Source organism: Excalfactoria chinensis, chromosome 22 (genome assembly GCF_039878825.1).
Source record: "Excalfactoria chinensis isolate bCotChi1 chromosome 22, bCotChi1.hap2, whole genome shotgun sequence".
Lineage (NCBI taxonomy): Eukaryota > Metazoa > Chordata > Aves > Galliformes > Phasianidae > Excalfactoria > Excalfactoria chinensis.
The window spans coordinates 1,903,523-1,931,283 of record NC_092846.1 but is presented as its reverse complement, the minus strand read 5'-3'; the positions used below and the strand labels follow the sequence as shown (position 1 = coordinate 1,931,283).

At 53.3% G+C, this 27,761-nt stretch overlaps 1 protein-coding gene across 3 annotated transcripts; it reads left to right on the top strand.

Moving 5' to 3' along the window:
* WASF2 (WASP family member 2) lies at positions 1 to 27,752 on the top strand. 3 transcript variants are annotated; one of them, XM_072355613.1, is made up of 9 exons: positions 1 to 129; positions 12,877 to 13,030; positions 16,841 to 16,975; positions 17,469 to 17,622; positions 18,690 to 18,807; positions 19,829 to 19,959; positions 21,330 to 21,485; positions 23,200 to 23,720; positions 24,205 to 27,752. In XM_072355613.1, the coding sequence occupies exons 2-9, from the start codon at positions 12,901 to 12,903 to the stop codon at positions 24,360 to 24,362; spliced, it is 1,503 nt and encodes a 500-aa protein (XP_072211714.1). In that variant the 5' UTR covers positions 1 to 129; positions 12,877 to 12,900; the 3' UTR covers positions 24,363 to 27,752. The 3 variants fall into 3 exon arrangements, with proteins under 3 accessions (XP_072211714.1, XP_072211715.1, XP_072211716.1); XM_072355614.1 differs by having other exon boundaries at positions 19 to 129; positions 12,882 to 13,030; XM_072355615.1 differs by lacking the exon at positions 1 to 129 and adding an exon at positions 143 to 278.
* Positions 27,753 to 27,761: the final 9 nt, after the last annotated feature.

The following is a 27,761-nucleotide window of genomic DNA, read 5'->3' as shown; positions in this document are numbered from 1 at the left end:
CGGCCTGGAGGAGGCGGGGTCAGGCCCGGTCAGGGCAGGGAGGGGGAGCTGTGGAATGGCGGACGGCCGGGCTGGCCCGCCCTGGTGATAAGGAGCCCGGCGGGCCCGAGAGAGCAGCACCGGAGCGGGGTGAGTGCGAGAGGGGTGAGCGGCGCCTCTCCGTCCTCCTTCGGCCGCCTGGTCCCGCAGGAGAGCGGCAGAGGCGTTGTGGTGGGCCGCTGGGCCTTTGCTAAATAGTGAGCTATTGGGTTGGAGCGGTCAGCGTTTCCTGCCACATGGTGAGCAACGGGCCTGGCCAGCCCCGGGAGGAGAAACGGCTCCGGTCCGGCAATGATCCCGAACGGCACCTCCAGGGAGCGGCGGGGAGCGAGGCCTGGGCAGGGCCGGGCTGGGGGGAGGCCGGGGCTGTGCGTGGGGCTGTGCGTGGGGGTGTCCGCAGGGCTGTCCGTAGGCCTCGCTGGGGGCCTTGCTGGGGCTGGGAGCGAGGCCTGGGGGCGTTGTGGGGTTGGGGCGCTGCTGGCGGTGCTGCCGGGCGGCCTCCTGTTGTGCAGCCTCCTGTTGTGCTGCGTGGCTTTACAGCAGCCCGAGGGAAGAAGCGTGCGTGGCTTTTCCCCGTGTCAGAGCCGCTGGAAATGCCCTCCTTTTAGGAAGGAAGCTTTGAAGGGCATAACGGGATCTGGTGGGGAAGTTTGGTCGCAGGCACTGACCCGGCTGTGACCTCAGCCCGGGCTCCTCTCATAGAAAGAATAAGTTGCTGGAGAATGTCCTCAGGGTTGCACCTTGCTGGCAGTTAGACTTGTGTTGGAGCTGCTGCTTTGGGGTACAGGTAGCAGATGCCCTGTGGTGAAAGGTAAGGGATGGCAGCTCTTCCCTCTGAGCTGTTGTTTGACCCCAGAGACTTCCTTTGCTCCGTAAGTTTCACATTTGGCACTGCTGTGCTGCTTTCATTAGCAACAGCAGCAGGACCGTGTGCCTTCCCATTGATCAGACTGGGGCCATACAGTGGGTTAAGAGAGCAGGCCTGTTCGCCTGTAACAAAGAATGCCTGCTTCTGAGCACCATGTTGGCCTTCAGGAGTTTCATTTGTCCATTAACATCAGGCCATTCGTGGACGTAAAATAAGATCAGTGATAATAAAGCGGTGTTAAATCCACCTGCTGTGCTTTACACACCCTGACACTCGTGTGTCCTTTCCTAGGACTTGTGAGAATGGAAAAGTTGGGAGGGAAGGACGTCACCAGCCAGCTGTGTGTGTGTGTGTGAGCTTCCCTGTGGCAAAGCTGGTGCATAGCATTACTTTGTGGGAAGTCCTGAAGTGTGTGAGCTGGGTCACATGAGGAGGGGGATGGTTTTGTTTTCCCTGGCTGTGAGATGTCTGCAGAATTGGGTTGCTATGAAGTGCTGCAGAAGTTGATAGTGCTGCACGGAGGCGCTTCTCGCTCTGGTTTGCCTCGCGTTGACCTCGAGTGGGATTTTGTCATCCGAACTGATAGAGTTTCATCCAAAGCTTAGTTAAAAGCAAACCAAAGCTAACATCGACCCACCGAAAACACAGGCAGTGCGTTGATAAGAGCGGCTTTGACAGTCTGCTTGCAATCACAGCCAAGGACGAGCTTGATCCCTGAGCTGGGGTGCAGTGAGCAGAATGCTTTTGTTTTCTTTCCTTTGCCAAAGTTTGGAGGAGAGAGTGTTGCCTGTGCTTTAAAGGCCACCTAACCCTGGTGTTTGGTGATACCATCCCTGGGAAGGCTGGTGACTGCAGGGATCAAATGCAGCACTTCTGCCTTCTGACCCATCGCCTTGTATTGGTGATGGGAGGTTTAGGTTGGACATTAGGAGGAAGTTTTTCAGCCAGAGGGTGGTGACGCACTGGAACAGGTTGCCCAAGGAGGCTGTGGGTGCCCCATCCCTGCAGGCATTCAAGGCCAGGCTGGATGTGGCTCTGGGCAGCCTGGGTTGGTCATTGGCAACCCTACACATAGCAGGGGGTTGGAACTGGATGACCACCATGGTCCTTTTCAATCCAGGCCATTCTATGATGATTCTAAATCCTGGCTGTGTTCAGGGTGAGAGCAGGTTTCCCTTGCTGTACATAATGTAAGTTGTAATGGGAAAGCCTTCTGTCTGCAAACTGAATGCCAGCTTTTCCCCCGGGAACCACTTTAAAACCTAAATGTGTTTTTTTTTGTTGTCGTTTGGTTTTCTCCCTTTGCAGCAAGTTCAAAAAGCAGACACCCCAAATCCTTCCCTATCCAAGCTCTCTCTGCTGCTGCTCAGGCTTTCCCAAGCTGCTGCAGGGCGATGCTAGCAAAAGGTCCTGCTGTATTTCACTGTTCTGATCCTCTTCTCCCACCCCTATGAACCCAGAGGTGCAGCAGGATGCTTTTCGTCCCCTTGGCCCATGGGCTCACCCTTGCTTTAGCTGCGTGTTCTTTTGGAGCAGCACGTAAGGCTGGTTCCTTAGTGAGTAACGCAGCACACTGAGCAGAACGGTGCCTTTTGGAGTCGTGGTTCAGAAGGTATTTGCAGGCAGTGGTGATTCATGATGAATAATAGAAGCCCTGTGATAAGTGCCAGCCCAGTTTCTCAGCATATTTGGGATGTATCTCATTCTTCTGGGCTGGTCTAGGAAAAGCTGATTTCATTCACAAAGCTTAGATAATCACAGAGTGTGGGCGGAGGGGTTCAAACTGCACTGATTGCCTCATGTGCTCGTGGTTACGTCTGTAAACCCATCTTTTTTTAAGTGATGATGGGTGACCAAAGGTGAAGACGAACGCTCCCACCACCGAATGAGGTTTCCTGATGGGCTGTAATAAGGAAGGATCCGACAAGGTGCTGCTTTGATCCTTCTGGGTTGCTGCTCTCTGTAAGCTTTCCAGGCTCGTTCTCAGTGCAGGGTTTCTGTGTTGGCAATGGGTTTGGTGGTGCTTAGCCCTGGGTGATGCAGCTGTGTGACCGTGGTCCCTCTGGATGGGGTGCTGTGTCCAACAGCCCTCCTGTGGGAGCCCTAGGAAGGAGCTGTGTGTCTATAGCAGCTGCGCAAGGGTAAATATTTGTGAGATCGGGCCCTTGGTTACAGCAGATTAACGTTTATTTAAATATTTGGGGTATTTATAAATGCAGTGGAGGTGGCTTCTGGGTAATAAGCAAATGACTGCTCGGAGCAGAACCACCCTGGTGGCATTTTTTTAACTTCCTTTGTATTTCTGCAACCCTGCGCAATCAGGGCGCCGAGCGTTTCCTCTGTTTGGAGGGGAGGGTTTCACACTGCAAAGGGCACAGTGTGAGCAGGAGCTTCTGCACAGGGCTGGAGCGAGGCCTGCTCCTGGTTCAGACATGGTTTGCTTTTCTGGCTGAAGGTCAGCAGGATTTTTCTCCTCCCAGGAGGCAGCAGGTCTCAACATCAGTGTTCTGATAAGGCAGAGCATTCAGCCGCACGCTCAGCCCTGGACCTGTGTGTGGGAGAAGTGTGGGGCTTTATGGGATGCTGTGGTACAGGAGAGTGGGATGGGAGCTGCCTGCAAGGCTGCAGTGCTTGGCACCTGTTCTTAAGGCTTAGTTTCTGCATGGCAGGCTGCTGCTGCTGCATGGCTGTGGCTCTGAGATGGCTGCTGCTGGCTGGGAGGTTTTGGTTGTGCATGGTGAGGTGTGCTGCAGAGGGTGGGAGGGACGGCACACACTGATCTCTGTGCTAAGAATTACTCCTCCGTGCTCCACCAAACCTGAACCGTGGGCCGGTCACTTTGCTTTCTGCTGGGAAGTCTTCAGTAAGAGCTGAGACCTTCCCTTGCGTTGTCTGCTGCAGCCAGAGGACCTTCCTCTTGGAAGGCACTCGTTTCATGTGCACGGTGATGCATCCATGTGGCCAGTTTCCATAGGAAGCAAAGGCAGCATGTGGATCTGAATGGCAGCATTCCTCCCAGCATGGCCTTCAGGTGGAGGAGGTCAGCAGGGAGGACTGCTGCTCTGCACTCACCTTGCAGGTCCATATCCCAGCACTGGAGTGGCTCTCGGTGTCGGTTCTGTGTCCTGTTTGCTTGCTGATATTTCCTGCCATGTTCCGGAGCAACCTTGCCAGCTCCTATTCCTCCTCATCAAACTGGGCTAATGACTCTGACCTTTTGTTTGTAAAGCAGAAGGAAAAGGCTCAACAAAATACTGGAGCTTATTTACTATCATTACCGCAATGATGAGCAACGCCACTTTGCGCTGCTTCAAAGAGGATTCGCTTATAAGATGCTGGAAATCCCCAGAGAGAGAAAACGTTTCAGATGGAGGAGGAGGGGGAAGGTTCCTCCCGGCCCAGTGCTGTTAGCATACATGAGGTAATGCCTGCAGCCCTCGCCCTTCCATCTGGCTCCATGCAAGAGCCTCTCACAGCCTTTGCTTCCCTGTGCGACAGCCAGGCTGCTCGGTGTCGCTGCATGGGAGCGAGCTCTGCCTAAACCTGCCCTCATTCATCCCCGCAGAGCTCTTGGTTGACCTCTGCTATCGGCGCTAATAAGATTGAAGGCGGCTTTAATTTCTCGTTTCCTCTTTCATTGGCTGCCCTTTCCTTCCTTCTGAGAGCCTCGCTTCAAGTCCGCGCGCGGCCAAAGTCTTTTTCTGTTGCTCAAAGAATGAATGATGCTTTGCTTTCAGGCGGCTCCGTGCTGGAGGGCTTGAAGTGGCATTCAGTGAAGGCTATCAGCCACAGTATCTGCTGTATTGGCGGAGCCCAGCTTCATGCATGGAGTGCAAAAAATGGGATTTAATTGAGAGGGAGGGGGAACGGCCGCCTGGCTGAATGGCTGGGTGAAAGTTCCCCGACCACCCCTTAGCCCTGCACGGCGTGCTGAGTGCTTGCTGGAGCAGAAGGAGTTCCCTTTCAGACACCCTCCTTTTGTGCACTGGAAGAGCCAGCTCACGTGGAGGGGTTTGGCCTTGCAGCTGCAAAAAAAAAACCCACACACATACACACAAAAAGAGAGAACGGTGCACACACCCAGATCCTGTTCTTTCAGTGGCAACAGCTGCCGAGCCAATGGTGTGCTGGAGGGAGGCGTGTGGCTCTAAGCACTGCTTGTGTCAAACCTTTACCTTCTGTAGCGGCTGCTTCCCTTTCCAGGTGGAGCTGGAGATGCATGGAATGGCCCTTTGGTTGCTATTGAGGATGAATGTTGTGTCAAGGTTACGTGTAGGATCTGCCTTCAGTTGGAGGGCTCCATAAAGCAGCTTATCACAGAGCTTTGATAGAAAGACTTGCGTCTTCAGCATCCCTTATGCAGCCTCGTCTCTCCAACAAAGATCAGCTCAATAAAGTGATGGTTTCAAACTCTTTGCAATAGTTTGGGGCTGAGGCAGAGCCCAGGGTTGCACAGGTTGGCCACTGCTGAGCTGGGAACACAGCATGGAAGCAGTGATGGTTACAGGGCTGTTCTTCAGGCTGTCCCAACATCCCAGGTGCAGGAGGTGGTACCCAGGTAGGCAGACCCATCCCTGCCCTGCTGGAGCAGCCATTGGAGTGGGGAAATGGAACCCTGGGATTGGGTTTTGGGGCCTCATCTCCCCATCACACCTACAGCGGTGGCCATACTCATTGCCCTCCCTCCATCTGCTGCCTCCATCTCTCCATTCCTTACACCCTACTACCCCATGAGGGCTCTGCATGCAGCATCACACCCAGCCTCCTGCAGTCACAACCCCCCTCATATGTTCCCTGCCTTTCCAAAGGTGCTTTCTGCAAGCCGTTTGGATCGGGCTGCTCCAGGCTGTCCTCTTGGTGTTGTTTTAGTTGGGCTTTTCATGACAGCAATCCCAGCACACACAACAGGCCTAGAGAGCATCAGGGCCTCTCTTTATTTTTGCTCGTGTCAAAGGTTAACTTAAAATATTAATGCCGCAAAGATTCGGTTAAGATATTTCAAACCGTTCAGGCAAGGATGCGTGTACATATTGTAATTACTTCCTTTTTCTTACAATTAAAGTAATTGGATTATATTTAATGAGCTATTTACATTTAATAATTAAGAAAAGACTTATCTTTGCAGTATTCCCCAAGTGCAGCAGAAGGGTGGGGGCACTCGGAGCTGTGATATAATTATCCAGGCGTGAGTGGAAACCGAAAGAGCAGTTGAGCTGTATAGAAAACACTTGGAACTGGGTTGTTCCTGCGCTCCTTCGTTAACCCACAGAGCCGAGCTTGTGTTGAAGGAGAGGGGCTGAGGTGGGGTTTGGAGTTTGCATGGCTGCCTCTGTGCTCCTGGGTAACTGAGCACCTCAGAGGGGCTCCTCTAGCCCTGAGCAAACCAAAGCTACCTGTTGATTGAGGCCATGTTGCTGCTGATTTTGTGTCCTTGGCAAAATCCCTGCTAGGTTTAATGGGGACTGCTGTGCTCCGTTTGCTGCTCCTGTTTCCTAGGAGGCAGCAAAGCCGAAGCGGTGCATGCTGAAGGAGCCCCGTCTCCCTCTTGACGTGTATCCTCCCAGCAAAGACCTTGAAACCTTTCTGTTTCTGAGCTTTAATTCCTGTTTAATCAATAGTTCCGTATTCCGAGAATGAAATCCCTGACAGCTCTCTTTAATTGAACCCAACCGCCTTTCTCTTGGCACATCTCTCCTAGAGTTCCATTTCGATGCGTTCGTTCTGCCCCACTCGGGCATTGATGGGAGCACTGGGTGACCTTCTTTGTTGAATGTGTTGGTCAGCTAAAGGAATGCAAGCATCCATGAGGACAACAGCTTGGTTTCAGGAGTGAAGAATGTCGAGGTCAGCCAGCTGGCTCTACTTGCAGCCGGGCACAGGCTGTGGGGGGAGGTGGGGGGTAAAGGAGGGCTGTGTGTTCCCCAGGTGCAGCAGCACCCAGCAAGCCCCTTTCCAGCAAAGCAACATGGCTGTTTGTTGCCCCAGGGGCTGCATGGCATGCTGTACAATGCTGTTACTCTGTGAGAGCAGAGCTGATGCTTCCCAGTGTCGGAACATGACCCTGGAAGAGTGCAGTGCTGCTCCTGCCTCGTGCCATTGCCCAGATGGCTCTTTGGTCACACGGCCTCAATGCATCCCAGGGTTGCTGGGGTGGGTTGTCAGCACATGGCGGGTGCTTTGCTTTCTGCTGCAGAGTGAAGCTATGCTTTGGGAAAGGAAGCAGCCCATGCATTGCAGTGGTAGGAGATGGTGGGGATTTACCCAGGGAGAAAAGACCACTGTGAAAGGAAGCAGCCCTGCAGCTGCCCTTCACTGCTGACTGCTGCTCAGCTGCTGGCAGGCTGGGCCCTTAATGACAGATGAGCCCGTGACGTGTATTTGGGAATGAATACTTGTTACAGCTGGCAGGATGGAGTTTGTGGCATCGCATGGCAGTTTGCTCTATAATTTCGCTCCCTATTGCTCGGATGCAGCACTGATTGCTGGGTCTCTCTCTGAGTGTGGAAGCGCAGCCTTTCTGATTGCTGCATCCCACTTCTGTGTGGCTGCATTGTGAGCTTGGATATCGCCCTGAGTGTTCAGCACAGCCTTGTGCTGTGTGTGTGTGTGTGTGTGTGGCTGCTGCTGCTTCCCTTTCTGCTCGCCTTTTGGGGTTACATAAAAGCCAGTCTCTTTCTGGCCATTACAGCTGCATGGGGGAGTAGTTACTGCTGAGAGAAGCTTGAAATTTGAGGCAGAGTTGTCACAGACATTAGAAAGAACAGTCAGTCTGCGTTGGCAAGCTCCTGAGTTAAGTCTCATTTCATACTGATGGGAATTTCAGATCTGATTATCTCCTTCCTCCCTCATTCCCAAGCCTGCTGCTGCAGCCCGTCCCCCCATGGGCACTCCGGAAGGCTCTCTCCAAGGCACTTGCTGTGCTTGCCCTCACTGCCCGCTCGTGTCCAGGCTGTGGCTGTTGTGAGCCCCGCTGTGTGCATGGTGAGCGCTCACCCCCACAGACCCCAAAACCCAAGCTCTGTATTCCTCCCCTTCCCCAAAACTGGGCTCTGTCCTCCCTAGGTGCTGCTTTGTGCCTCACCAGACACTGTGACAGATGATATCACTGCCGGGGTCCAGATTTATTTGCAGATGGTCCCTGCTCTGAGGGGTGGTGTGTCACATTGAGCAGGGAATTACCCAGGTGACTCCCACTAACGCTATGCTGGCCGGTCGGATACGGGTGGGGGGAGCCTTGCCAGGTCTCTGTGTTGAGCTGGGCTGTTATTTACAGCTCTTTGTGTGCACCGCACACACATCTCACCTTGCAGCCCTGCCTGCCTTCCCTGCACTGCTGTGCTGCCTGTGCTAGCTGCAGAAAGCAGCTCCCCTCTTGCTGTGCGCTGCTGTTTTCCGCTCGTCTCCAAACTGCTTGTTAAGGACTATTTGCTCTGAGTTGCTGTTTTCAGTTGACAGAACTCGCATTGGAAAGCAAATGCTCAATCCTAAACCATCCCTGTATTGCTCCCCAATACTCGTAATCAAAGTCTGTCTCCTTTATTGTTTCTAACAATGGTCCAATTTTACTGTGCCAGCCCTCTTTATTAAAACTAGTCAATAAGACGTGGCTTTGTGCGAGGGCTTTAGAGAGCGGCGGCTCGTGTGCGAAGCAAACCAATTGTGCTTGATTCTAATCCAGAGCCAGGATTCCTGTGTGATCTGCTACAGCAGAGCTCCTGGGGAGAGCAGTCAATGAGAAACCCTACAGCAGCGTGCTTGTCTTAAATGTACCTTGTGCTTCCCTCAAAGTGCTGGATTAGGAGGAGCAAAAACTGCACGCCGCGGTGTTGTTTTTCCCTTTCCAGGCCCGTGCTTTGCCACACTTGTTCCCCAGCACCCCAAGAGTGTTTGCAGGAACAGCTGCCACAGTCAGAGAGTCAGAGTGCACTTAAAATGCAGTGAGCAAGGCGTTATAATGCAGTGAGCAAGGCGTTATAATGCGGTGAGCAAGGCATTCCTGCTTGCTGTGCGGGGTGCCGGGACTCAGATAGGCAGCGATGTGCACAAATCCTGCTTTCATGCAGCAATGCAAAGAGGCCGGAGACTTCATGCACGCAGCACAGGTGCTGAGGGGAGGGCAGTGAGGTGCTGCTGTGACTGGAGGATTGCTAGGAATGTAGGAGCGAGGATCTTGTTGTGCTCAGCAAACTTTCCGGGCTGGCTGAGGGCTGAGAGCAGCCTGGTGCTCAGCAATGTGTGTGTGAGCGCTCTGGGGGAGAGGGGGAAGGGATGAGGAATGCTGGCAGTGCCATGCTGGACGTGGGGGGAGGCCAAGGGGAAAGCTGCGGGGCAAAGCTGGGCTCTGGGTGCTTTGGCTTTTAGGCAGTGCTGTCATAACAAGGCTCGGAGCCTTCTGTGATTCAGGCTGTGGCTCGGAGACTGGAGAAGAAATGCTTGCCCAGAGCAGGTAGGGACGTTTTGCTTCTAAAGAGAGAGAGAAACAACATTGATTAACTCGAGCAAAGCCCTTCCTTCTTATTGTGGAGAAGGTGAGCAGCACAGCGGGTGGCAGGACGGGCATTTTGAGCATCTCTGGGTGCCACAGCGTTGGTGGATTTGGCACAGGAGCAGCCGTTCCCTTCCACTCTGCTTCCTCACTCCCAGCTCGAGCTGCTTTCACTTTGACGCCTTGCTTCTCTTTTCCCCCTCCATATTCATTACAAATGTGTTGCAGATAATCATGTTGCATAGAGGCACTCGTGCCATACTCTGTGTCCTCCCTGCTTGCAGCAGTGTTGGGGAGGTGCTCGGTGTCCCCTGCAGCGTGTGCACCCCAAACATGACAGCAAACCAGATCCTCAGCGTTAACGAGCGAGTGGAAAGGCTTATCTTTACCCAAAAGAAAAGGGTTGGTTTATTATTATTTATTATTATTATTATTGGCCTCGCAATTCATTTGACTCGCTCCTGAATGGGAGGATTTAGTTATAATATACGGTCTGCAGTGGTTACGTGACAGTGACTAATGCCTGATGGCCACTCTGGCTGGCTGGGGTGGAAAACTGCTGTGCTGTCATGCCCTGACTACGGAAAGGAGAGCAGCTCTGGATGGCCCTTGCTGGTAGCGTGCTGTCACTCAGCTTCCTAATGACTCTTTTAAAGAAGAAAAGCGAGAACCTCCTGGCAAGCTGTTTTTCTGCCTGTCCCTTCCTTGTTCCTGTGTCCCTGCCCTGCCCCCAGCTGCACACCTCGTGCTGTCTGCAGCCTTTGCCTTCCTCTTTCTCCCTCTGCTCTCAGACCTTCTCCCTTCTCCACGCTTTATTTCCTGCCCCTCCTGGCTGCTGCTTTCAAAACACACCACTTATTTTCCAATCCAGGCTATTAATCTTTGTCCCACCTACTCGTGAGGCATGAAGGTGTTACAGGAGCCCATTAGCTGTTATCTCTCTACCTCCCCACCAAAGGCTGATGGGGAAAAAAGGAAGTCCACCAGGGAAGTGCCTTCTTGTGGGGGCCCTGCTCTCATTGCCGGCGCTGCCTCTGGGCTCAGTGGGTCCCAGATTTCCCCTGTCTGTGCTGTAAACACACCTGAAATCTCCAAGCCGAGGGGTCACCGAGTGTTGCTTTCAGTGCCTCTCATCCCAGCGCTGCTGCAGGAGCACAGGGCTGTCTGCCTGCTGCCATCCCGTCCTTCCCAGCGCTCTGCAGGGTTAATGCCTTCACGTCTCACTGCTGCTTGCCAGCTCCTGGCTGGGGTTAGGGGCAGCAGGGCCGGCCCCGTTGCCTTGGGAAGAAGCAGCGCTGCCGTGCTGTGCTGTCGGAGCCATCACAAGGGTGAAACTCTTGATTCTGCAGTGGAGTGTGGCAGGCTGTGCTGGGAGGGTGGGGGTGGCTGCCAGGATGAGCGAGGCTATAAAGGGAGTGTTTTTTCTTAGCCCTTATCGCTGCTGGCTGTCTTGCACCGGTGCAGATTGGTGCCGTAGTGCAGTGCAGTTGTAAAGAGGCGATTTGCACCGCTACTCATTGCCTTTAGTTGCAGAACAGGCTTTGAAGCCAAAGACGAGGTACTGCTGTAGGTGTATTTCAGGCTGGTGTTTGGGGTATTTGGGGGGGGTAGTCCATCTTTCTGCCCTCCACATACATGCAGCAATGAGCGCTTCTCTCTGAGCCAGCACACCTACCATCTTTTGTGGTTGGTTCTTTGTGGCAGTGGTTTATTTTGCTTCCCTTCATTCCATACGCACACTTTGCATCTCTCCCGCATACAGCCCAGGTTTGGTGTCTGTCCCGGCTCTGCAGATCCCACCGAGCCCTGGGGAACACGAGGGAGAAGCTCGATGCAGGCAGCCTGCAAATGCTGCCTTGTTTATGAGAGCTGCAGACTGCAGTCTGGGGGGAGCTGGGAAAGTTTGTCTGGCTTAAAGCGCTAAAGCTGGCAAAAGATTGCAGGGCTTGGGCTGTAATCAATAAAACACGGGGCGTTTGGAAGCGAAGGTCAGAGTCCTTCCTTGGTTCACCCTGTTCTTTATATATCTCAGCAGTTACAGTGGCTGCTGCAGCGCTTGGACACGGCGAAGAGCAGCGCAGACCTCAGTCCTTGGAGAAGCTCAGCTTTTATTTACCTGAAGGCAAACCCTGCTCCCTTCTGCTCCGAGGTTTATGCTTTTGGGGCCCTGTCCCTGGTGCAGGGCTGTGCGCATTCAGTCCCTAGCTCAAAATGGCATCCTCCATCTGCTGGGCCAGGAGATAGCCCTGCGCTGCAGCACTCCAACTCCTCTGCCTTAATGGGTCACATTTAGCAATTCAAAATCTGGCTTGTGAGGTAATTAGGAGGGATAATGCCCACTTCTTCCTCTTAACACCCTGATAGAAAAGCATCCAGGAAGGACTCCTGGACCTCAAAGATAAGCTGCCAGCTGCCACAGAGACTATCAAAGGGTGGCTCAAAGTCAAGAGCAAACAGCTGATTTTTTATGGTTCTTGGTTTTTTGCTGTTGGTGACAGGAAGCCATGTTCCCCAAGCTGTTAGCTTCCTGTTTTATTTTTACACCCAGCCCGAGCAGATCAGCATGCCTATCACATGGGAGCTGGCTGCTTCTCTTGGGCTGCTCCTCAGCTGACCTAGAAAAGTGATTCTTTCCCCTTCTAAATTAATCACCAAGTCGGGCTGTATTTGCTTTCGCTGAGTTTCGAAGGTTTCAGGCCTGTGCTCCCAGCTCTGCTTACCGAGCCATCCCTCCATCTCAGGGCTAGACATTACAAGAGGGGTGTTTGTTGTCTGGACGCTTCGGCCTGTTGGCAAAGGAGAGTTTTGTCCCTTGGAAGGGCTGAGCAGCTGAAAGCTCTCGGTCCTGCTTAGGGTTCCTTTACCAGCACAAAAACAATGGCTCAGTGTAAACCTGAGCCCTGGGGGATTTCCTGAGGGCCGCTGGGTGCAGCCTGCAGGATGAGGAGCAGCCAGCAGAAAGTTTCCTGGTCAGCTGCGAGCGCTTCCTGTTGTTCCAGCGGAGGAGCCGCGTTGCCGCAGGAGGAGCCGTGCTTTGTTTTACCCCCCCACCCCAACCTCCTGCCCTCCTCTGGTTGAAGCAAAGCCATCGCTCTCCAGTTGAACGTGTTCCTGAAGGAGGGTTTTAAGGCTGGCTGAGATGCTGTGTGTGAGCGGGGAAGGAAGGAGGCTGCGGATGGGTAGGAAGGGAACGGCGGCGGCGATGCCGGCAGCACCTCGCGTGTGGGCGAAGCTGTGTAGTTTTCCATCTCTGCCTCCATACCTGAGCTGGGGGGACTTTGCTGTCACTGAGAGTCACAGAACAGCGGGATCTTTCTTTCTGAAGAACCAGTATTATAAGGTCGGGGAAGGGAGGGGGAAAGGAGGCTTATAAATAAAGCCATTTGAGAGCAGGAAAAACGAACACCATGGCTCTGGTGTGCCTGGAATTTGCGGTTGAGTAATCCTTTCCTGTTTCTTTTTTGGGTTGTTTTTCATCTTTCAGAACAGTGCCTGAAGCAGGTCCACCATGCCGTTAGTAACGAGGAACATTGAGCCAAGGCACCTGTGCCGTCAGACGTTGCCTAGCGTTCGAAGCGAGCTGGAATGCATGACCAACATCACCCTGGCAAATGTCATTCGACAGCTGGGCAGCCTGAGTGAGTACCATGGCGAGCCTGCGCGTTGCCCTCAGGAGTCGCTAGTGCTCTTTATTTAGCTCCCTTTCTACTCTTGTGTTCCTATTTCTCCCCCATCTGCCTTCCCCGGGTAATGCTAAAATGTTTTCCTAAAGAAATCCGATGCTAATTTCATATCCCTGGTCCCACTGCCTTCCCCATCTAGAAGAAACTGGGGAGGGGGTGTGCGCATGTGTGTGCGTGCGTGTGTGCAAGGCTGCAGCAAAGCTGCAGATGGAAGGATGGAGCACAACTCAGGCTTGTAAAATGGGAGGCTCTCGGAGCAGCCAGGATCTTGTGTCAGAGAATGTGCCTCTAATTGCGTGCGCTACTAAATGGAGCTTGACTGTGCCGAAGCTACGGCGTGTAAGTAGTCTTCTTTTTAATGAAAGATAATTAAAGCGCCTGTGCAGAAGCAGCCTGTTTGCCCCTGCTGTACGCTACCTTGGAAGACCCAAAGTCCCCAAGCATTGCCTTTGGAGCACCGGGGGGCTCAGGGCTGCTCGCACAGACGGCAGCACCGAGCTCAGCTCTCCGGTGAGCTGCCCCGTAGCCTTGGAAAGGCAATAGGGAAAACATGGGCCTGCATGCCGTGGGAGGAGAAAAGAGTTAATTGTGGTCTCTGTGGGATGGCTCCGTCCTCTCTTGAAATGCTCTGGCTTCTGATTAGCCGCCTCTGCCCTTGAAGCAAGTCTTTGAGAATCCAACTCGTATATTGTTGAGCTTATTGGTGGTGTCTGCAAGCACTTCTGCTTGCTCTGCAAAGTAAGCCCCTTGCCTCATGTGGCAGGAGAGCCTCAGCTACAGTCTGTTTCCAGCAGTGAAAACCATGACTGCAACTGAAATCGGGGCCTGTGATGGCTTCCTGTCGGTGTCACATTCTGTTTTGGGCTGTGGAAATGTCACTGCACGGGCAGGACCTGTCCATCCGCTCACATCCCACTGACCCCTGTTGGTCGTTTGGTGGGTCTGGTAGCCAAGATGGTTGTGGAATGCGAGGAAAATCCATCTCGTGCATGTGAAATGAGAAGGAAGGAGGCAGTAAAGCCGTGCAGATCTCAGCTGCAGAGAAAGCTAATCCCAGTCCAAAGGCATGCAGCGGGTTAGTGTGACAGAGCCCTGGTGAGATCCTGCAGATTTAGGCCGTCTTTGCACAGCTCAGATATTCAAAGCTTCTCCATGTCTGCCTCAGCTGGAGACAGCGAAGCCAAATTGCAGCCAGGTTCCTTTCCTGGGAAGGTGCCCTGGGATGGCTGCGTGGTGCAGGGAGGGAGGTGAGCACAGCCAGAACCTGGAGGAGAGATGGCTCCAGCCGACACTGTGCGCCAGGGAGCAGGACATGCGTGGGGGGGATAATGAGCACCATCCCTTATCCGCATCCCCGGGGTCAGCGGTGCTTTAAATGAAGCTATTTAGACTCACTGCTGCACAGCACTCGCACCCAGGTGACCAAAGTCCTGCCTCCCTCCTTTACCTCTCTTACTTTAGAGGAAGAAATCCACTCCTACTTGGTACGCTGAGCGTTGCGGGAATGCGAAGCAGGTTCAGTAGGCTGTGACAGCTCTGTCAAGTGAATAATCAGCCATGCCTGCTGCTCCACAGTCTCTTTACAAAGATGCAAACATAAATCTTGTCAAACTTTCATATTCCAGTGAGTTTACCCTTCGTTACTATCACAGCTGGTAGCGCTCTGTATAAGCCGGCTGTGCAGTGCTATGGAATGCACGAGCTAAAGATGGAGAGACCTATTGAATCACACCGCCTGTCTTCCTGCCAGTGCGTGACAGAGATCATTCTGATTGTGAGTTGCACTTTTGCAACAGTCAAAGTAATGAGACCAAAAATGAATCTCTGCCTTTCCCCATCTGAAACCGCACGTGGAGCACCGAAGCGTGTGCCAGGTCCTGAACGTTAACTCAGGACTGCTGCCCTTACACAGGTGAGGGAACGCAAACCATCCCTGCTCCTTATGGGGTTAAGGACACCACGTGCAATGTGTTACTTTGTGCTTGAAACACGCCGCTCAGCACCACAAACTTGGTATCTTCCCTTCGACTTGTTGCAGTTCCTGGTGAAATTTGGAACTGATTCTCTGTTCTTGTTAACATGGAACCAGATTACAACTTTGTGGGCTGTTGCTGGGAAGGGCAACTAATGATCACATAGGTAAGTGTGCGCTTCCTTTGGTCAAACAGGAGAGCTGGTGCTGATGGTGAGCACAAAGTGCCTCCTGAAACCTGGCTGCAGTGAGAGCTATCCAGCCCTTAGATCTCCAGGGCTGTGATCCTCCCCATGAGATTGGGGAGAGCTGGCTGGGCTTGTTAGCAGAGCATACGTGGAGTCAGTGCTGTCCAGGTGAGCCGAGGGAGGAGGTCAGCTGCAGTTCACATCCAGCATTTACCTTCTGCAGGCACTTGAAGCTGGCACTGCCACCAGAAAGGGTGGAGGAGGTTGATTTTTAACCTGCCTCGCTCTCCGTGCTTGGCGGTGTAAGGAGAGCTGCGTGGCACTGTGAACGAGTCACTGATAACGGGGGGGAATGAGCAACCTCTGCTATGGGTGTCAGCTCAGCCCTGCTGCAAGGCTTTGCACAGGCACTACCGGCTGCCATTGCTGTGCCTCGTGGAGGGGATCTTTCCACTGTGACTTGTTGCAGGCAGCCACATTTTCCAGCATTGCTGTTAAAATCAGCCTTCCCACTGCTTATCCTTCCCTGAATGTCGGAGAGGATCTCTGGGAGTAACAGATTCCAGAACAAACTGCTGACCGTGTGACGATGCTCTTACAGAACCAGACGGCTGCTTGGGAGCAGCCTCGTGCTCAGCAGCCGTGCCTGGAAATGTTTCCCATCAATGGGAACTCGGTGGGTCTGGCTGCTCTCAGTGCCAAGTCTGTTCCCACCCCATCAGTGCTGCCCTCTGCGTGGTTATTTGGGGTTCCCACTTTCAGGTTGTGCTGGAGAGCGGAGCTTTAAGGACGATGCTCCTTTTAGCTTCTTCTTCTGTGAGTTCACCCATCTCTGTTCACCCGTCATCATCTCTCCTTGCATATGTAGATTTTAAGCTCTTCAGGACAGGGGGCTTCTTTTTGTTAGGCTTGTAAGCGGTGCAGCAAGCTCCTGATCCAAGCCTCAAGGCGCTCTCACCATCCAAACGATGGATGGTGTTTGTCATCGCAGCCCACTGGGCAAGCCAAGCTGTTACAGAGAGAATATTCCTGTTGGAGAAGTTCCCTTTTGGTTTTGATTTAGAATAAACGTGAACGCATCAATTTTTCAGACACTGCCACCTGAAGGAACAAAAGGGTCAGTGCTTTTGTCTGTGGTTATAGCTCAGGCTTTAGGATCAAGGACTGGGTCTGCTCTCTGGTTCCAGAACTCTTTGAGCTTGTAAATATGTGCCAGTTACCCTGGAGGCAGACCTGCTGGAAACCAGGAGCCTTTGAGCTTCTCCAGAGCAATAAAAGTCTGTGTTGTCTTGTCTAATAAACAGCAGCAGTGAATCTTAAAGGACCTGCAGACCCATCCGGATTCAGACCGCTGTTATGTTGTCAGCCCTCTTTTTCATTACTTTAATACCGGCTTAAAAGCACGTCTCAGTTGTTTAGTTGTGGCCCAAAGATCCCTCTGAAATGTCAGGTGTTGGTGGAAGGGGATGTTGTCTTCCTGGATGTTGCACCCAACCCTGGTGTGGTTCATTCATTCTTTCTTTCTTTCTTTGAGAAGACAAGGTGGGAGTCGGATTGTGGTTTGATGTGGCTCGTGATGGTAACGCGGTCACTTTAATATTGCAGGTAAATTTGCTGAGGACATATTTGGAGAGCTGTTTACTCAAGCCAACACTTTTGCCTCCCGGGTGAGCGTTCTTGTCGAGAGAGTTGACCGCTTGCAAGTCAAAGTCACTCAGCTGGATCCCAAAGAGGAGGAAGGTAATGGAGTGCAGCACAATCCCTGCAGACAAAGCGTGGTAAAGGTTCTCTTGGAGCATGGATGGTCTGTGGCCCTACAATGAGCACGGTGCTATGGTTGGTGTTAGAATGTCTTCTCTTGGACTAAAAGGGACTGTTCCACCCCTCCCAAAGAAGCCCGGTGCTGCCATGTGAGCATCCATCTGGCTGGGGAGAGATTTGCTTGTTGCAGGTCTCCGTGTGGAAGCTCATCCTTCAGCAGTTGGGTGCCCATAGACTTCCCAAGTCTTGGTTGCAGGGGTTTGAAACCATGCTGGCGGCTCTCAAGCCATGTCTGTACAGCAGCATATTTTGTCACAGCACTGTGTGAGATTTGCTGTGGGAAGAGGAACCTGAGCTTAAGGAGTGCTGAGAGCAGCAGGAACTCCAGCTGAAATCATGTTTGCTGCTCGATCCTCATTGCCGTTGGCCTGGGTCAAGCTGCTCTTCACTCGCTCTTTTCTCTTTCTTACAGTCTCCCTGCAAGGCATTAACACCAGGAAGGCCTTCAAAAGCTCCACAACTCAGGACCAGAAGCTCTTCGACAGAGATTCTTTGCCAGTGCCTGTCCTTGAAACCTATGGGACCTGCAATACTCCTCCGCCTCTCAACATTCTTTCCCCTTATAGGTAACACCACAACACCTCCATAGGCACTTGTTCCCTTGCAGAGGAAGCTGCTTCCTCGCAGCCAGCCGAGGTCATTTCCCATCCCCTGCTGTATTGAAGTAGCCATCTTCAATAGGAAATAGAGCTGGAGATCCACTGGGAAATCTCCATCCTTTGGATTACGTGAAACTTTGCTTTTGAGGCTGTACAAATGAGCATAGCTAGAAAATTACACGTTTGGTTACCTGCTGTCACTTTTGTGACCGCCTTGGGGCAAGGCTTGGCTTGCACTGCATAAACATGCTAGGTGTTGTGCAGGTGATGCATTCTTCTTATGCTTCACTGTAGCCCCGTGGCTTCTTTCCAGAAAGCTGCAGTGCAAATTGCAGAGCATCCATCTGTGTGTGGCTCTCACCCCAGTGGGCACAGCAGGCTCCCGTAGGTGTGGGGATGCTTCTATGGCCTCCCACGCCTGGCCTGAGACATCCAATGTGACCTGGGTGGGCTGTGTGAGCCGTTCTCCCGAGCCGTCCTGCTGTGCCATTTCATCTTGTCCATAGCAGAAGCAAGGGGGTCAGAATGCAGAGACTTAGCCCACATCCATAAATATCTCCTGAACAGGTAAAAAGTAATTACAGATAGCTGGAGGCAGCTGTCTTCTGCCAGACGCAGCTGCACTGCAAAGTAGGAGAGTGAGTGTGTGTGCACACACGAGTTTCAAGGACGCTGCCGGTCTGATTTAGGGTTCCCAAGCTGGAGAAGATTTTTTCACACCAAAAATACAAGACAAACAAGTGGGAGTTGGAGTGAGAGACCTGCTGCTCTCCTGGTGGTTGCTCAGAGCAGCCGAGCTCTGAAATCCAGAGTGTGTGTGAGGGTGAACGCGATGGCAAGGGGGAGTGCTGGGACAGGAGGCTGCTGCTCTGGGTCTGCTGCCTATTTTTGAATGGTGAGAGCAGAGCGTTTGACCTTCTCAGTGCAGGCTTTTAATCTGTTGACTGGGCTGGTGGCTCTTATTTTTCTTTGGGCTGCAAACAGTTGCATGACTTGGCCGCTTGTTTGTGTGTGTTTCCTCCCCCCTGTTCTAGGGACGATGGCAAGGAGGCGCTTAAATTCTACACGGATCCTTCCTATTTCTTTGACCTTTGGAAGGAGAAAATGCTTCAGGACACCAAGGATATTATGAAAGAGAAGAGGAAGCACAGGGTGAGGGAATGGGAGATCTCTGCCAACAGCAGCATGTCGGGGTGGGAAAGGAGGTGGAAAGCGTTAATGAACTGCGGGCTCCAAAGTTACTATCCGAAATTGAGGTTTCTTAAGCTCTTTGGGGATCAATTCGGAGAAGTTTTGATCTGCTTTACTTTCATCGCTGTTAATTAAAAAGAAGACAACAAGGATAGCCTTAATCTGTTTTTCCAAATGCCATCTTCTTTGTGTTGTTTAGGAGGGTTTAATTTGTTGTCTTCCAACACCGCGTCGATGCAGCCGGCAGAGCAGGGCTGTGCCAGTCTTTGTGCTTGTGGTGGTGCACGGGGGTCTGCTCAGTGTTGAAGCAGTGCAGGTCCCACTGCCCAGCTCTGTGCTTTGCCAAGTGCTGCAATGAATTCTACTGTGGGAGAGGGTGCCAGAAGAGGCCGTGATGTTAAATGAGCGGCCATTGGGAGGCTTGGCAAAGCCATGCAAGCTGAAAGCACCGGGTGAAGCTCCTGGTTTGGTTACTGGGGGACTTGAAGCAATGCTGAAAATGACACCACAGAAGCTTCAGTTTGAGTGTACTTTATTTAGCTTTGGGGTAACCAAAGTCCTAAATATCAAAAGAGTAACAAAGGACGGAGCCAGGACGTGTCAGAACACAGACACCGAGGCTCACAAAAGCACACGTCTTTGTGGGCAGGCTCACCCAAAGCACTGACACCACCAAGTAGGGTTTGGCAGCCTTGACACATGGGCCACAAGCAGAATGGATGTGGGGAAACGGAGCTCTCGCTGCCCCCAAGGTGGTCGTGCCAGGCTGTAGCCCTGACGTCATGCTGGGAAGATGGGTGGCGTCTTTTTGCTGCTCTCTCTGCTCCATCTTCTTTGTCTGGGAGGACGTTGGAGCTTTCAGCAGTCAGGAAAATGAATGACAAACCCCGGCCCTCTTGTCTTATCCAATCCCTTCCTGTTCCCGGTGAGTTTAAAGCAAAATAAGGCTTTTGTTTGATTCCTCCTCCCTTTCCTCCCTTAGAAAGAGAAAAAGGAGAATCCGAACCGAGGAAACGTGAACCCCCGGAAAATCAAAACCAGGAAAGAAGAGTGGGAGAAACTGAAAATGGGGCAAGAATTCGTTGAGATCAAGGACAAACACGGCCCTGCTGGGTAAGCAAGTCCAGGGGCTGCTCTGCTCCCCAGCAAGGGGTAGCGGGCGGGCGGCGTTGATTGTAATGCAGTTCACCCTGCTCTGCAGCTTCTCCAGATCCGCTGCACAGTGCGGATCGATACTGCCACTAATCAGATTCTCCAAAGTAAATCCATCTGCGGATTTAGAATTTGCTAAATGAATCAGGGAGCCGCACGGCTTGAACTGGGTGGCAGGAACAGCCTCGGCAGCACGGCTGCTCCCATCTGCCTGCCTGGCGGGCACGCAGCGCAGCAGGCTTTGGCTCCACAGCCCATGGCGATGCCCTTCCATCACCCCGAGCTCTGGGGCTGCTGCTGAGGAGCGGGGTGGCATCTCGGTGGTGTGATGGCTTTGTTACATCTCACTATCGGCTCTTCACGGCCTGGAGTTGAAGCGGGGGCAGTTCCCATCCAAGTGTTCCAAGCTACAGATCTCTCTTTAGTGCTTTTGGCTTGGGAATTCATTTAACTTTTGACACCAGCTAGGCTGGAAGCAGACTGAATTCCCCACAATGCACCTCTCGCTTGCTTGCTCCTCGCAGCTTCCTTTCATACAAGAAAAATCTCTCTTTAAATCACACTCTCCAGCTAAAAATAAAACTTGCTCTTACTTTAATAGGAGGACAGGTTTGGTTTCTAGCAGAGGAATCGAGCAGCACAACAGCACCGTTCCCTTGCTCCTCTGTTTTCTGGCATCAATGCGTGCAAGCATTTGAATGCCCCCGAGGAGAGGTTGCAGCAGCTCACCCCATAGTGAGATGAGCCCTCTGAAACCTGGACGGCAGCAGTCCCTTGCTTAGCAGTGCTTCAGCTTGGGCTGCTTGCTTTGAATGGCACGTCCTGTCTTTTTAGGAGCTCTTCTTTTGTCGCTGATGCTCTCTTTTATTTATTCCATCATCAAATACTTCAAAGGTGGTTTTGGTTTTCTTGTTGTTGGCTAAAATACGCCATCGTGTTCTGATTTGTGACCGAGCAGGAAAGCATCCAGCAAAAGGATTACGCAGAGTGAACCGTACGTGATTCTACATGTAGGATGCTCTGAGCAATGGAGACTTGTTGTTTTTAACCGCTGCTTTCAGGTTTTGCTCCGTGTGTCCTGTTGTGGTGGTTGATAAGGTCCCACCTCAAGGCAGGTCCAGCTGTGCTGGTTAAAGCCTTCCTGCTAGGAAACCTAATTTCTGAGCCTTGCGGGTTGATCCATCCACCTGGTTAATATCACTGGTGCAACTGCCGCACAGTTGTAATGCTGTAACCCTCCCGGGAGGCAATGCTCTTGTGGGCGAGGGGGAAAATGAGTTTGAGATGCTACTTTGAACTCTTTAAATGCAGTTCTTGCCTCCCTCTCTCAGGTACCCCTCTAACATGGTGTATCAGAACGGCAGCATCGGCTCCAATGAGAGCATGGATGTGAACTGCTACCCGCCACCGCCGCAGACTGACTCTATTGTGCCACCACCTCCTTCGTTCCCAGATGACAGCCTGCCTCCACCCCCGGTGGAATTTAGGTAAGCCTACGGGATCCCTTCTGTCACCGGGGAGTAGGAGGTGGTGTAAAAGGATGACAGGAGACAGGCTGAGATGGCACAGCACAACTTCCTGACGGGCGCTGTATGGGAAGCTGTGTGCTCCTGTCTGCCTGGAGGTGCAGCAGCAGAGCGGGGTAGAGCTGCAGTCAGCACAGCCGTTCTCTCTGCTTCTCATCTGCTGTTGTTGTTCGTGTGCAGGAGGGGAGGATGGATTTGGAGCAGGGCTCAAGCAGAGTTGTTCTGCTTTCTAAAGGAGCAGGGTCACGTTTAATGGTCTGGCTCCATGACACGTGTCAGATCAGTCCCCCTTTTCCAGTACAGTTCTTCCAATAGATGCAGGTTTGCATTCCTGATAGACCTTTGCAAAGAGCACTTTCTCTCATGGTTTTCTTTGCTGTTGCCTTTTGCCCTGTGATTTTTGACAGACTCATGATGTGGGCGCTGAAGATGTAGATGTAATAAAATGGGAAGGACTGGGACACACCAGCTGGCTCCTTCGCAGCACAAGTTCAGTGTTGCTGCTTTGTATCACATGAAATGGTGACTCCATTCACCTCCAGAGATGAGAACCGTGGTCCGGCGGTGGCTCGAGACACGGGTTGAAATGAGAGAGCAGCTCTTTGTTTCCTCTTGAAGGCGGTGTGTCTGATAGGCAGGACTGCGTTAGCTTGTCTCCATCTTATCCAGAGGCAGCAGTGCTGCAGAAAAGGCTCTTCTGATGTGTCAGGGAGACCAAGCACTCCGCTCTGCAGCGTGTTCCTCTAGGGCAGAGCAGAAATGAGCTTTCAGATGAAGCTTAAGCTGCCTTATGCAGTTCCTCAGATCTCTGCCCAGCCACAGAGATCTTCTCCTCTCTGGTTTTGTTTTGGTGGTTTGTTTTTAAAGGATCCCAGCAGCGAGGTTTGATCTCCAATGGCCTGTCATGGATCAGTGGTTGTGCACTGCCAAAAGCTGTGACATTTTTGTGGCGAGCAGACCAAACCTCTTCTGCCTTGCAGTACAAGATGTCGTCAGTTTAGGGCTTCCTTTACACACACGTAGGAAACTGCAGCCTCTCCTGGGTAGGATTGTTCTCTGCTATAGCACAGCTCCCACAGATGGGAACTCAGTGTTCTCCCTAAGAGCGCTCTGGGTGCTCATCCCTTCAGTCCCCACGGTGAGCTATGGGACGTGGTTGCTGTTGCTCCAGCTCTGAGCCACGGAATCCAGTGAGGAGATCTGTCCCTAGCAGGTGTTGAGAGCATATGTTCTCCTGGCAATACCCACCAGTCCCTGTGCCATTGATCACAGTACATGTCCCCGCTTGGCGTGTCAGAAGTCTGACCTCAGCATGGAGGGACAGCAGCTAGCAGTGCTGCAGGAGCTCTCAAGCCAAGAGGCTTCTCTGAGCTCAGATGTGACTCCTGGCCTCTGGCAGGGAGGTGAGATGGCTCGTGTCCTTGTCAGACTGGGAGATGGGACAGATGATAGCATTGCTGCCAGTCCCCAGAAGCTCTTCTTTGTTCTGGTGGTGGCAGCCAAAAGAAACCCTGCAAGAAAGCTAAAACCCGGGGAGCGTGGAAACACCAGCTGAAGCTGGAAGTTGGGTTTTGTCTGGACTGCAACAGACACACATGATTCTCATTAACATGGAGACTGTATGGTCTGACCTCAAAGCTAACAGCCTTATTTGTCTCTCCTCCTTTTGCAACAGCTATCCTGTAGACAACCAAAGAGGTTCTGGTTCTGGAGGGACCAAAAGATCCAGCCTGGTTAGCCCAAGCCACCCACCACCAGCTCCTCCTATTGGATCCCCCGCTGGGGCCAGGCCGGGCTTTGCTCCCCCTCCGGCTCCGCCTCCACCACCACCGCTGATGGGCAGCACCCCTCCTCCACCACCCCCCGTGGGATTCCCATCCCCGGGGACCCCCCCTCCACCCTCTCCCCCCTCTTTCCCACCTCACCCCGAGTTTGCTGCCCCGCCACCACCGCCGCCCCCTCCGGCGGCCGAATACAGCAGCGTGCAGCCCCCTCCTCTGCCCCAGCCGGGCGGTGGGAGCGCGCCACCCCCTCCTCCTCCCCCCCCACCCCCAGGCCCCCCACCTCTGTCTTCCAGCGGCCTCGATGGGCCCCCAGCACCGCCTCCACCCTCAGACACCTCCAGCTCCAAGCCCAAGTCATCCTTGCCCGCGGTTAGCGATGCCAGGAGCGACTTGCTTTCAGCGATCCGTCAAGGTAAGGTTGTGTTCCAGCTCCATCTTTCCCCACAGCCTGTGGGGTTCCCACGATGTGCTGGGTGGGAGCGTGTGGGTGCTGCCTCCCGAGCAGGGCAGTCGCAGCCCTGCTGTTGGAGGTCGTTTGCCGTGGGCTCTCCTCGTCTGCCCACCCAGATGATGGCCTCGATGGCTGTGTGCCTCTGCCTGCTCCTTGGAGACGGCAGTGCCAGAACTGCCACGGTCCAAGTTTGCAAAGTGGATTGAATGACAGTGGTGTAACCCTTCAGAGGAGCACAGAAACGATTCAATTCCCATTCCACCTGCCCACCCAGCCTGTCTTGGCTGTCATTCACCATCACTGTTATTCCATAGCGTGTCCAATACTTGCTGGCAGAGCACGGGCTGTCTTGCTCAGAGGATTTCATCAAAGGGATGGCTGCCTTGGGGATTGCAGTGTGACCAAAGCCTTTGAACGATCCCCTCCATTGCCTTCTTCCCTTTAGGCTTCCAGCTCCGCAAGGTGGAAGAGCAGAGGGAGCAGGAGAAGCGGGACGTTGTGGGCAATGACGTGGCAACCATCCTGTCGCGCCGCATCGCTGTGGAGTACAGCGACTCTGAGGATGACTCTTCAGAGTTCGATGAGGACGAGTGGTCGGATTAACCACGGTCCCATCCCCTCGGTTCCCTTCCCTCCTGGGTTAACGGCTTCTTAAAGAACCAGGTGGCCAAACCTTCCACCGTTTCCTTTTCATCCTGTAACCAAAGATGTGCCAAGGGTTTGCAGACGACCACCAGCAGATCTCCCTTCTGCCTCCCCCCTCCCCCAGGCTTTGGCAGGACTTGGTGCTCTGCCTTTCCTAAAGGTCCCCTCATGAGCAGTGAGGGTGACGGTGGTGGGATCTGTCTGCAGGGAGTGCAACGGTTGCTTATTTAAGAGAACTGAGCCTCCAGATTCTCGATGCCACCAGGCAGAGCACACAAAACCCCTCCGTCCTGAGGGATTCCTAAAGCAAAGATGGATGATCCTGTTGTGGCCGCGTGGCCTTTCAGATGAAGGACGTTTTCAGCCAGTTTCCTCATTGCAACAGCAGGCAGTTGATCTCGTGGCTCTTCCTTTCCGCTGAATGCTGGTAGTGCTGCAAGAAAATGGGCTTTAAATGTCTGTTCTCTGCCGCATCCCGCTGTCACATCATCAGTTTTCGGCAGCAGTGCACAATTCTTTCCCCTCTGACCCTCCTTAGTATTTCCAGACTTACCCCTTTCCCCCCCAGGGTGCACTCCTGGCTGTAGGGCTGCAGAGTGCATGGGCTGCAATGCAGGGAGGGGTTTGTTCTGTTTTTTAATGCTGCCTTTTTTACCTTCCTCAAAAAACCCTCCAGGACTGCTTTGCCACGAGAGAGCCTTGCACAAAGGGATGCAGAGCTGCAGCAGGGACGGCTGCTTGGCTTCGTGCTGCAGGGAGAGCTGAGCTGATGGCTCCGCTTCGTGCTGGGAGCGTGCCTAAAAAACAAAGCAAAGCCCAGAAGTGCCTACAGCAGGGAGGAGGTGGGTTGGGCTGCTCTGAGCACCAGGCCCCTTTTTGACCCACTGGAACAGCTGCTTTCCTACTGCAGGAATGGCTGGTGTTACCCTTGCTTCCTCCTCCCTTCCACCTCAGGACTGGGGGGGGTTTGTGTGCCTAAAACCACCTCGTGGGTGTGAGCTGAGTTGCCCATCGGTTACATTGGACCTAAGCCGTGTTGTTCCCTTTGTTATTGTAGTTGATTAGTTAATTGTTAGGAACGTTTCTTCTCCCAGGTAACCCTACGGATTCCTAGGCTGCTCACTACAGGCAGGGGGAGAAAAGGGAGAACTTGAACCAGCTGCCCGAGGTGTTAGTGCCGTTTGATATCACACAGAATATGTGAGTACCGTGGAAATGTAGAAGCAAATATCCCAGTGCTGCTGCAGGTGTGCTCCTTGTGCTTTAATTTGAGCACGACTGTCTCAGAAAGCCATTCCAAAGCCTTGTGGAGACCACAGCTCGGCCTGCCTTGGGCCAGGACCATTAAGAGCGAATCTCCAACCTCTTTGCCTTTCTAATTGTAAAGTATTCTGCCAGCCCGGGCCTGTTGTTCCCTCTCCAGCTTGCCTTGTTTCATAGTGTTGCTGATAGCTGGGATGCCAGGCTCAGCTGGAGGCCGCTGGGTTGCTGCAAACCCTTCTTGGGGCTTTGATTGATGATTTCAGTTGGTGCCATCGAGTTCTTAGTGATTTCTCGCGTGTGTGTCGGTGCATTTTTAATGTGGGCCTGGAGGAGGGGCTCTGCTGGGCTGCGGGTCGGGCTGAGATCCGGCTCAGCCCTGTGCACTATCAGGAGAGCTCCAGCAGGCTCAGCACCATTATATCTCTGTGTGCGGATGGGCTGCGCAGAGCAGGATGCAGAGGACACAGGCATCCCAGCGGGGCTGGGAACAGCTGAGCAGCACTCGTTCCAGGATCTGGAAGAGGGAAAGAAACCCCTCGAGTGCCATCGTGCAGCGGAGGGACTTGGAAATGCAAAGTGATGAGTGCTGCACGCCGAGGGAGGGGGGCTGGAGGAGAACCGCTGCCTGTTCTGCTGCTCCTCCTGTAAGCATCCTCCTCTGGCTGCTCTTGGAGACAGGATCCTGGGGAAAACAGACCTTTGAGCTGAGCCAGGCTGACAGTGTTATCACACAGGGAAGAGCGGAGCTCACAAATGCCAAACCTGGCTTAATTTGAAATTGCCTTAAGTAGACTTGGCCCCCTGTTGGGAAAGGGGAGCGTGTTGTTGTGTCGTGTGAAATGCAATGAAGTGCCACATTCCTTGCAGCCCAGCATGTGGGGCAGGGCTGTGCCTCAGGGCGCCCCGGATGCGGTCGCCCCACACCTACGGCACAGGGATGCTGTGTGGGTGAGCGCTGCAGCTGCAGGTGTTGCACTGTGTTCATGTGCCTTGCCTGCTATGGAGCCCTGCTGGCAGCAGGAGGGATGCTGCTTTGGCTGTGCAAACCTGCTTGTACCCACGGCTGCTTTCAGAGCCGGGGTGAGAGGCAGAACTGCAAGATCCCGGGAGGAGGGACTGCAGATATGATAAAGCTGAGCGTGGAGATCCCTGAGAGACAAAGAGTGCGAGGGTCCATCTGTGAGCAGTGCTGCAGAATCAGAGCCAGCCTCGTGTTTCTGAACCCAGCAGGGGCAGAGGAGAGGTGCCACAAACAACCTTTGCAAAGCAGAGCAGCCGTGCAGCGCCGCAGGGCCCTGTGCTCTCCTCTTGCAGAGAGCCTCGAGCGTTCTGCATGGCCAAAAGCAGGGCTGGCAGCCGTGGGCCTGCATAGAGCTGCATGGAGCTGGGGCAGCCGCTGCCCTCCTGCCCTGCTCAGACATTCTCCTGCCGCCTTTCCCTGCAGAGCTCGGCTGCTGCTGCGGGCAGCCGCTCCCCCACTGCCCCCCATTGGCACACAGGGCTGGCTGTGGCCCCGCTCCCCGGGTTCAGCCCGGAGCCTCATCTGCAGCCGGTGACCTTCACCGCTTTCTCCTCCCCTTCTCAGAGCCGGAGCTGCATCGTGGCTGTGGGGAATGTGCTGTGAGGTCCCAGCTGGACGCGGAGCCGCGCCGTGTCATTTCAGGGAAGGGATATTGCGGTCCATGAGCTCACACACAGTGATGCTCTTGGGGCAGGGCAGCTGCTGCTGCCCCATCTCAGCTCTCGGTGCTGCTGCGTTTTGGGGCTGCTCGTTCCCCTCCGTTTGGATTGCTTTAAACAAAGCCTTGAAGCGGGGAAGCGGATTCGCTGGGTTTTATTACCGTATTAACATCCATTTTAAATCCATTTCAGCAACTAACTCCTCGCTCTTCCTGCTTCGAATGTCTTAGGCGAGCTGTAACCCTTCCAAAGTGCCTTATTTGTCCTATACGACATAAAGATATTTATGAGAGCTGTGCTGTGTGTGTGGCCGGGGTTGCGCTGCAGAGCAGAGCCCAGTCGGACCGATGCTCTCAGGGTGCCGGGGTTGGGGGTGGAGGGGAATAAAACAGCGCCTTTCTATCCATCCCTGCC